General features: G+C 41.0%; 1 protein-coding gene across 1 annotated transcript; it reads right to left on the reverse strand.

Moving 5' to 3' along the window:
• Nucleotides 1-208: 208 nt before the first annotated feature.
• b4galnt1b (beta-1,4-N-acetyl-galactosaminyl transferase 1b) lies at nt 209-9,308 on the reverse strand (the record flags this gene model as incomplete). The annotated part of the gene is made up of 10 exons (XM_080783980.1): nt 209-426; nt 969-1,206; nt 1,520-1,660; nt 2,553-2,740; nt 2,880-2,972; nt 3,205-3,385; nt 3,679-3,716; nt 3,892-3,998; nt 8,438-8,614; nt 9,094-9,308. The coding sequence occupies 10 exons, from the start codon at nt 9,306-9,308 to the stop codon at nt 209-211; spliced, it is 1,596 nt and encodes a 531-aa protein (XP_080640106.1).
• Between the last annotated feature and the right edge of the window lie 232 nt (nt 9,309-9,540).

Here is a 9,540-nt window from a genome sequence, read left to right on the forward strand (position 1 = left end):
AGTACCTCAGTGTGTTGCGCAAGTAGCAGCAGATATCAAATATGTATGTAGTGAGTGGTCCTAAGGTCCCAACATGAATTCTTAATGTCTCCAACAGAAGAACAGAATTTAAAAAAAATAAATCTTCCTCCATATAATAATATTACTAATAATGATAATATCCAGTTATCATTATTTAGGAGGAAATAGGACTGCGGCACTTGCCTCTTTAATTATGAGTCAAACACTGAAATCGATTCTTGAAGAACAGGAGACCATTTTTTGTGTGTGTGGCATCGGAGGAGGCTGGCGGGTAGCGGAACTTTGCGTACGTCTTGTCGCTTTCCGACTGGCTGACCCATGGGAGCTTGATTTTGGTTGCGTGATTCACTATGACGTCATCACAGGATCCCACGTGCAGCGAACCAAGGCCGTCAATGAAAAACTCTTAATTAAACAAACAAACAAACAAAAGTTTAGCTAAAACATCTTACAAATTATACTTTAATACTTGAATATTGTTCTGTGGTTTCATCCATCCCATGCACATTGACTGTAGTGTTTGCAGTGGTGGAAAGGTAACTAAGTACATTTACTCAAGTACTGCACCTAAGTGAAGTTTGGAGGTACTTTTACTTTACTGGAGTATTTCCAATTTTCAATACTTCTACTTCACTACATCTCAGAGGAAAGTATTGCACTTTTACTCCACTACAATTATTTGAAAACTTTAGTTAGTTACTATATACATTTTGGCCATTTGAAAATAGCAGATCTACAAGCTCACAATTGTGTTATTTTCATTGTGTTATTTTCTAAATATATAAATATACATACTTTTGTACTTTTACTCAAGTACAGACTTTTAATTTGTAACATTGCAGTATTAATACTTTCATGTAATAAAACAAACCCCCCAAAAAAACAATGTGAGTACTTTGGCTGATGATTAAAATGTAGGCCGAAGCAGTCCCTGCTCTAGTTCTCACCCAAATGTGCCACCCTGGCCAAACGCGGATCAAAGCCGACTTGTTGGACCTTATCAGTGCGAGCCAGGAAGAAGTTAATGACCCCATCGGTGACGACACAATTTGGAAAGCCCTCGATGATGTGGTGAAATCCTCTCCTCATGTGCAAACAGTCCCCCTCCTCTTCCCCTGGTTCAATGGATATAGTCTGCCTGTAGGTGGCAGTATATCCTGTTGCCTCTCGCACTGCACCTCCCACCTGCCACACAGGTACAAAAAAAAAAAAGAAGGGTTATTTTAAAAATGTCAAGTAGTAATGAGTTACATTACAACATTACTTTCTATATGAACCTTTATTGAGAAAGGATATCCCCTTGAGATGTATCATCTCGTTTTCGAGGGGGTCCAGCAACATACAGCAAATACAAGACAATACAAGTACATTCATACATAATCGAGGACAAAACAAACAATAAAGCTGAGCCAAGTAATGTTGTATTTACTTATGTTATTATGTAATGCCATGTGTGTAACTTGATTCCCATTTTGAGGTAAAATCTGGTGTCCCTCACCAGATCGAGAGTGGTCCTTTCCAAAACATCCACCAGTTTCTCCAACTTGGTGTTGGATGTGAAGATGAAATCATCATCCACCCAAAGTACATACTTTGTGGTCACCTGGGAAACTGCCAGGTTTCGTCCTGCAAACCAGCCCTAGGACACAGCAGACAGACAATATAGTATAGGCAATCTATGGAAGAAAAAAGGGGTCAACCTCAAACAAATTGAAACAAACTCTTTAAACTTTTTTTGTTTCATAAATATGTTAGTAACAAGTAACAACAAAAGTCCTAAGAAATCCTAGTGGTGGAACAAAACAAATTCTCAAAATTGAATTCTGATTTAAGTAGCATGTGATGTGTCAAACTAGGGGGGTTTCATGATTCTGAATCCATTGCAACTTTGTAAGCATTTGTTTTGCATGAAAAATAATAACCGGGTACAGGCTTTTGTTTAGACATACTATTGTCATTAGACCGACAACCTACCTCAAACCATAACGCCTAACCTAACCCTAACCGCAAGCACGGGAGCAGTGCATGTTCGACCACATGTCCGACTGTTGTTAATAACCATCACATTTGTGATTTTGCTCGAGAACAAATGCTGCAAGGGTACGAATTAACTTTAACTCATTATTTTCCTACCATTGAAAAATCACAGAATATTTTGCGTCGCTCCATTCTGTGCATGGGTGTTCTCAAATGAAGTGCACGGATGTTGTAGAATCGGAAAGAAATCATGGTTCATACGCTCCTGCAAGCAGTTTTCATTGGACTGCTATTATAGTGGAGTTTTCACTCCAGTCCTGCACGTGCATGTGAATATAATGTTTTAGTCATAGTCTTTTGAATAAAATTCCATTCAGTTTTAGTTGACTAAATACCATAAGATTGTAGTTGACAAATCTACAGTTGATTTAGTTCACTAAAATGTATGGCATTGAAATGCCTGATATATACTCAGCTGTGAGGCGAAAATAGTACGTTCATCTTGCGTTTCTGCAAACTATCATGTAGTATGTACTATACAGTCAATAACATACCTTTCCAAAAGGCATTATGTAATGCTCAATGTAGGGTCCAGGGACAGCTTGTGGATGTTCACTGTCATCAGCAATGACAATGGTGACTGTTGGATAGTATCTTCTCACACTGTCGATGAGATCTTGGAGCTTGTTGTAACGGAGAAATGTTTTAGTAGCTATGGTAACAAGGGCACTGACATTGTATTCTAAAAGGAAAGAGGGTCAGAAAACAAAACACAAATAGTTATGTATTTTGGGGAAGAGCAGCAGATTTTCAATTAAAGAAATTCATAGGTGTTTTATTTGGCACTTTGCTGAGGTACATATTTCAGTACTGTTTTGTACCTCCTGTTGGTCCTGTGTTGTACAATTTGGGGGTAACACCATGACGGATCTTGATGACAAACGTGGCTTGATGTCCCTCTGTCTCAAGCTGCACTACAAGACAGCAAAACATACTTTCGATACTTTCTGCAGAAAACGACTACTGCAGAACTTAAGTGCATTTATGCATTAGTTGTTGGATACAGCTGCTTATAAATGGAAGGCTAATTTATTTATATTTATAGGCTCAGTTATTTTCTTTGAAAAGGGTTTGTTTAGTTTTTCCCTGCGGAAACAAAAACATTTATTTGCTGCAATCAAAAAGGGCTAAGGTCTGAGGCCTCACCTGTATCAGCTGTGCTGGGATGAAAGAGTGTGTTGGTATAGGTGACAAACTGCAGCTGCCGGTTAAAGTTGGGCAGGAGACTGCTGGTTAAGGCCATGTGCATCTCACCGTCACCTTTGACCTTCACCCCCTCGACTTCTGCGGCCACATTTAGCGTTCCTAATGTGGCACTGATGTTTAACTATAATACAGAAAAAATATTATTGGGACTCAAGCGCAGTCACAAACAAACTTAAAAATCTATATTCTATCATACACACTGACATACAGTAAATTACAAGAATATGTATTGAGTGGCGCTAGCCCCTCATATGTCCAGCTTTGAGGGTTTGTGTAAACACAAACATGTGTAAACACAAAAATGAAAACAAAAGTGAGGACGCAAATTGTGATTATCAATGAGATGATGTATGATGACTTATGATGATAAGAGCGCCCCTCACTTCACACGGGTGTGATTTTTTTAATACTTACTGAGTAGTGTTCTCTGTGGAGGTCTTGTAAGGACAACCCTAAAAGCATATGAGAATTATTGTTTAGTAAGGCTACTAGAACATTGTAGTTCCACTTAAGTAAACAGGCAGCAATGAATTACTTACACTTAAACATAGTTTTGGTTAAATTAAAAAATCAACACACATGTTACAGCGCCATCATGATGCCAACATTTCCTTTCTGGAATCATACCTGGAATGATGATTGTTTTCAGCGGCCGCACCTCTACTCCCTGTGTTGGATACTGCAAGGGATTGTTGGCTTCTGCAACTATGAGTATGTCTGCAGGGGTCTGAGACCTTAAGGGAAGGCATTTACAGAAGAGAGTCAATACTGCAGGACTAAAGGTCCTTGCAGAACAGCGGAAAAAGATTTGTAAGAGTAAACCAAGTAAATCATCACTTGCAGTAAAACCATCTGGTGCAGATACAGCAACATTATAACATAATTTTAGAGAAGATAAAGATATTTTCCAGATCAATCTATATAGTCCGGAGGCTTAGTGCACTTTTTTAGGAGGATGGTGCACTTGCGGATAAAAGCGCCAATTTTTTTATGAGGCTTCCTTAGAACATACTAAAGGATTTTAGCCTAGGAGCCCAACGCAAATATTGGAAATAGCCATATAGAACATAGTTATAGTTTTTTTATTAGGAAATAAATACATTCTTGAGTCATAAGAAGAACATTGGTGATAGATTGGTTTTTTTTGTCCACTTAAGAAGGTGATTCTGATTTTAATTTGTCCACTGAGTATTAAACCTCCAAAATGATGTGTAAAATAGAGTACCAAGACACCTGGTACCTGTACACACACAATAAAGTACTGCACAATATAGGCGAAAATGTGAAAAAATAGGTGTTATGTTTATGTAAAGAGCTGTGTGTAGACCACCCATTAAAATCCCACCTACTGAAAATAAAAAACTCACCCTTCCTGAGAGTTACACCTGTGTACCAGCTGTAGCTTTGAAAAACACCTCTGTGATTGTGACAGCGTGTGAAATACATACAGTTACAGGCTCATTGCCAAACAAGCATTGCCACTTCTAGAGAAGACAGATCTGACTTCTGAAGATGCAATTGCATGGGCAGCCTATCATGCCTCTAAACAACCTTCAGTGGAAGACCCCCCAGCACGAAGTGCACTCCTTCCTCTCTTCTACGAGAAATCAGCCACACCATCCATGGCATGGATGTTCAGAGACAGGCTATTGAGTATCTGAATCCGGGGCAGATCCCCGTCACAACGTTTGACCAGCCTCTGTTTGCTCTGGCAAAGCTAGTACGATGGAAATGGCCAGATACACACGGTGAAAGAGTTCATGTAGTCATGCTCGGTGGATTACACACAGAAATGGCCCTCTGGAATACACTGGGTGATCTGCTGGAAGGCTCTGGTTGGACAACAGCACTTACAGAAGCAGATGTGGCAGGAAGTGGCATGGCAGCATCATATCTGAAAGCATCGCATCTAACTCGAACCAGGCATGCACACCAGGTAACTGTCTTGACACTGCACAATCTACAGCAGGAGGCTTTCAGGCTTAGTGCAGGCCCCAAAGATGATCTGGCTTGGAGAAATTATATGTTGAAGAAGAGTCCTACTTTCATGTTTTGGGATCTGATCATGAGATATGAAACCCTCATTCTCATCTTCATCAGGGCACACAGACAGCGGAAAGTGCTTGAAGCGCTGGCCCCTTTATTCTTTGCCTTGGACCATGTGAACTATTCAAGATGGTTGCCTGTCCATATCAGGGACATGAAGTCTTTGCCCATCACTGTCAAGGATGATTTTGAGAATAATTCACACTGGGTTCTTTCAAAGACCTACAACAAGTTCTCTGCAATCCCATTCGATCAAACGCATGAACAGGAGAACAAGAATTTGAAAGGTTCGGGTGGTGCAGTTGGCCTCACAGAAAATCCAGATGCTTTCCGAAGATGGATGCTCTCAGGCCCAGAGATGGCAAGATTGCTAAAATAATTTGAAAAAGAATACCTCCAAGATGACAAAGAGAGCTTCCAGCACCATGAGCAGGGTCTTGAAACACAGAAGACCTTTCAGAGACAGGTCCTCAGTCTATCTGAAACCATGTGAAGGATGGGAAATCCATTCTTGGATGAATTCAAAGATCTAGTGATTCATGATTTCAAAGATCTAGATGTGCAGATGAATCAGTCGTAAATACAGTGCTCATCTTGGAGAAGACAGGGAAGAGACAATATCAGGAATTTCTTTGCATTTCTTTGCACATGAGGTACAGTCCTTCCCTCCTTCCCTCTCCGACTTTGGGAAACTTCACCTGACAGGCACCAAATCGGACTTGCTGCAATGTCTTGAGCAGCCAGGGCAATCAGAGCCACCTTCAACCTATGACTCCAAAGTCCTTGATGGGGCAGTCACTGCCTACCCACTGTGAGAGTGAGCACCTTTGATGCCTATGCAGATGAGGTTTTCATCCCTTACTTGGAGAAGCAGCTACAGGATACCAAGCAGTTGGATATTGTATGGGACTCATACATCCCAGACAGTTTGAAGGAGTCCACCCGCGAAAAGAGAGGACAAGGTGTTCGCAGGAAAGTGTCTGGACAGACAAAGCTGCCAGGAAATTGGATGGATTTTCTTCGTGACCCAATCAATAAGAAGGAGCTGTTTGACTTTTTGACATCCAGAATTGAACAGTTCTGCTGGCCACCCACCAAAGCTTTGCATGTCACATCAGGGCAAGCTGTGTCATCTTTCGGTTCCAGTAGCATGGACTGTTGCAATCATGAGGAGGCAGACACTAGGCTTCATGTACAACATGCACTGGAGCATGGAGCAAAAACTGTCCTTGTGCGCACTGTGGACACTGATGTCATTGTCATCCTTGCTGGCATGTTCCATGATTTAGTGGTACTTCAACCTTTGACTGACATCTGGGTGGCTTTTGGAATGGGCAGAAAATACAGATTTGATCACATCAACAGTATGTGCAAAAGCCTAGGGGAACCCAAATCTCGAGCCCTGCCTATGTTTCCCGCATATTCCGGATGAGACACAACATCCGCCTTTAATGGAAAGGGTAAGAAGTCAGCTTGGCGGGCCTGGCAAGCCTATGATACTGCGACAGAAACATTCGTCAATCTGGCAAAGCATCCCTTCCAGCAACTAGATGTTGACTGCCAGCACCTCTGGGAGCTTGAAAGACTGACGGTCATCTTGTACGACAAATCCAGTCCTTTGAGCTCCATCAACGAAAAAAGAAAGAAACGCTTCTGTGAACGAAATCGAATGATGGAGAAATTACCTCCCACCCAGTATGCACTCCTCCAGCATGTGAAACTTGCAGTCTACCAAGCGGGCGTCTGGGCCACCAGCACACAAAGCCACCAAGTGATTCCTTCTCCACAGAACTATGGATGGGCCAAGAAAGAAGGGTCATGGGTGCCAGTTTGGCTGACCATTCCAGAGGTTTCCAGAGCTTGCAGAGAGCTGATCAGATAATAATAATAATAATAATAAAACTTTATTTGTATAGCACCTTTCATGACATGAAATGCAGCTCAAAGTGCTTTACAGAACAATGGAGAATAAAAGAAAAGCAAGGCAACGACATTAAAAAACAAGCAGTAATGCAATAAAGATCAATTAAAAGCAATGTTGTAGAAGTGGGTCTACAGAGGCTGCCTGACGAAGGTACAGTGGGAGCTTGTTCCATGCCGACGGCCCGTAGAAGCAAAAAGCTGCTTCCCCGTATTTTTTAGTTGCCATTTATTTTGGCAAAGCGAGCAGGCCAGCAGTGGAAGACCTCAGGGGGCCGTTTGGGACATATTTAGTCAGGCAGTAATGTAGGTAGGAAGGTGCGAGACCATTGAGAGCTTTATAGACAAGTAAAATAATTTTAAAATCAATCCTAAAAACAACCGGAAGCCAGTGCAGTGATGCCAAAACTGGAGTAATATGTTTTCTCATCCTAGTTCTAGTTAAAACTCTGGCTGCTGCATTTTGGACAAGTTGTAATCTGTCAGTTGTTTTCTTAGGCAGTCCTGAAAAAAGTGCATTGCAGTAGTCAAGCCGAGAAAAAAACAAAGGCATGGATTAGCGTTTTTGCATCGTCCAAGGACAAATAGGCTCTGATTCGTGCAATATTTCTAAGGTGAAAAAGGGCAATCTTGATGTACCTGTAAAGGTGACTGTAGTACCTGCAAATGCAGCAATGCAAATTTGGACTGTTCCCCACTTTGCAAATGCAATTGTGACAGCAAGACAGAATGAACAGATCTATAACATGTTTCGCACTATGATGCATATTAATGTGTATTCTTCATTGCAATAAATGTGTTATTGATGATATTTTATGTTCTGTGACTTTAATAAAGTCAAAATAAGTCAACTTTATCACATTTGGAAGTAATCTGATCATTTTATGATCCATATAGTTTGAAAAATACTAGGCGGATTTTCACATATTTCACATATTTCATTGATATTGATAGTCTTGAAATTTCATATTTAAAATAAATATTTGACAAGGGCTCCTAGGCTAAAATTCAATAACTGACCCTAACGAACAATCATGCAAAAAATTACACTTTTATCCGCAATTGCACCATCCTTTCACTAAGCCTCCGGACTAATAGAGAATAGATTGATATTAATCGTTCGATTACCATTTTATTCTGGCAAGAGTAATCCACTGATCAGCTTCATAATGATACCTGAACCATTTCACTTTAGCCGGCTATTTACCTCATCTGAAAGCTTTGATATTCCTTTGCCCGTCTTCTCTTCATTTCCTCCAGATCAGAAGCCTCAAAGGCAGTGTGTAGAGGATGAGCCGACACCCGTGGAAAAAACAGCTGGGCAAAGGGTAGATTAACACCGCTGTTTTCACCCTCACAAATGCATCCATTAAGTGACAGCAGACTGGAGGATTAATCAGAAACAAAGGACAGAATTTAGTATAGACTAGAACTGAAATCATAAGTAAGTAAATTAATATTTCAGTAAAGTTTTTAGTCAGGAGACAGGAGAAAGAGGTAAAGATGATTGACCACCCAAACCCAGCTTTCCGGGTTTGTGCGAACACAAACATTGGCTTAAGTTGTGATTGGCTGATCACCCCATAGAGATGATTTCATTGGCTGTCAATAGCGGAGCAAAGTACATATTGAAGATATACAGAAAAGTGAAGAAGCCAAAAGTGATTGGCCGGAATTAAATTTCTAATGATTTGATTGGCTGAGCACGTAATGCGATGTATGACGATGCATGATGATAAGAGAGCCTCTCACTTCAAACGGGTATGATTTTTAGAATTGTGGCCAGGTACAGCTAGCCTATATAATCCAAGGTTTTACCAAAGTCCAACGCTGCTTAAAAAGGGACCTCTTATTAAGCCTTACCCTGCCACACTCTCCCTCAAGCGATAGGGGATGTTGCCTAATCTGTGGTCCGTTTCTGGGAGCCTCTCCTCTTGGTGACGCTCTACTATTGGCCCCGGTCGCTGTCGCACATCCACCGTTGTGTACGCCCGGGTGGACCATGAATGGAGGAGGGCCAGTACCAGTACTACTGACACCAAGATGGCCAGCAACAGCGTCTTTCTCAGGGAGCGCATCATGATCCTGAAAGCTATATCCCACAAAAGCAAACAAGAGATACAGTATCATCACTAACTGTGTAATTGTACTGTATATACATGATCTGTATAAATATAGGACAATCACGTATTGTCCTATATTGTCCAATTACGTGTTGCAGAACCTCGTTAATGTGATTAAATGATTGCCGAACCATTTATAGAATAGATAATTATTATAGGCCAGTGTTCCTGGGTCCCTCAGGGGCAC

Source organism: Protomyctophum bolini (genome assembly GCF_963924005.1).
Source record: "Protomyctophum bolini genome assembly, chromosome: 2".
In the NCBI taxonomy this organism is placed as follows: Eukaryota; Metazoa; Chordata; class Actinopteri; order Myctophiformes; family Myctophidae; genus Protomyctophum; species Protomyctophum bolini.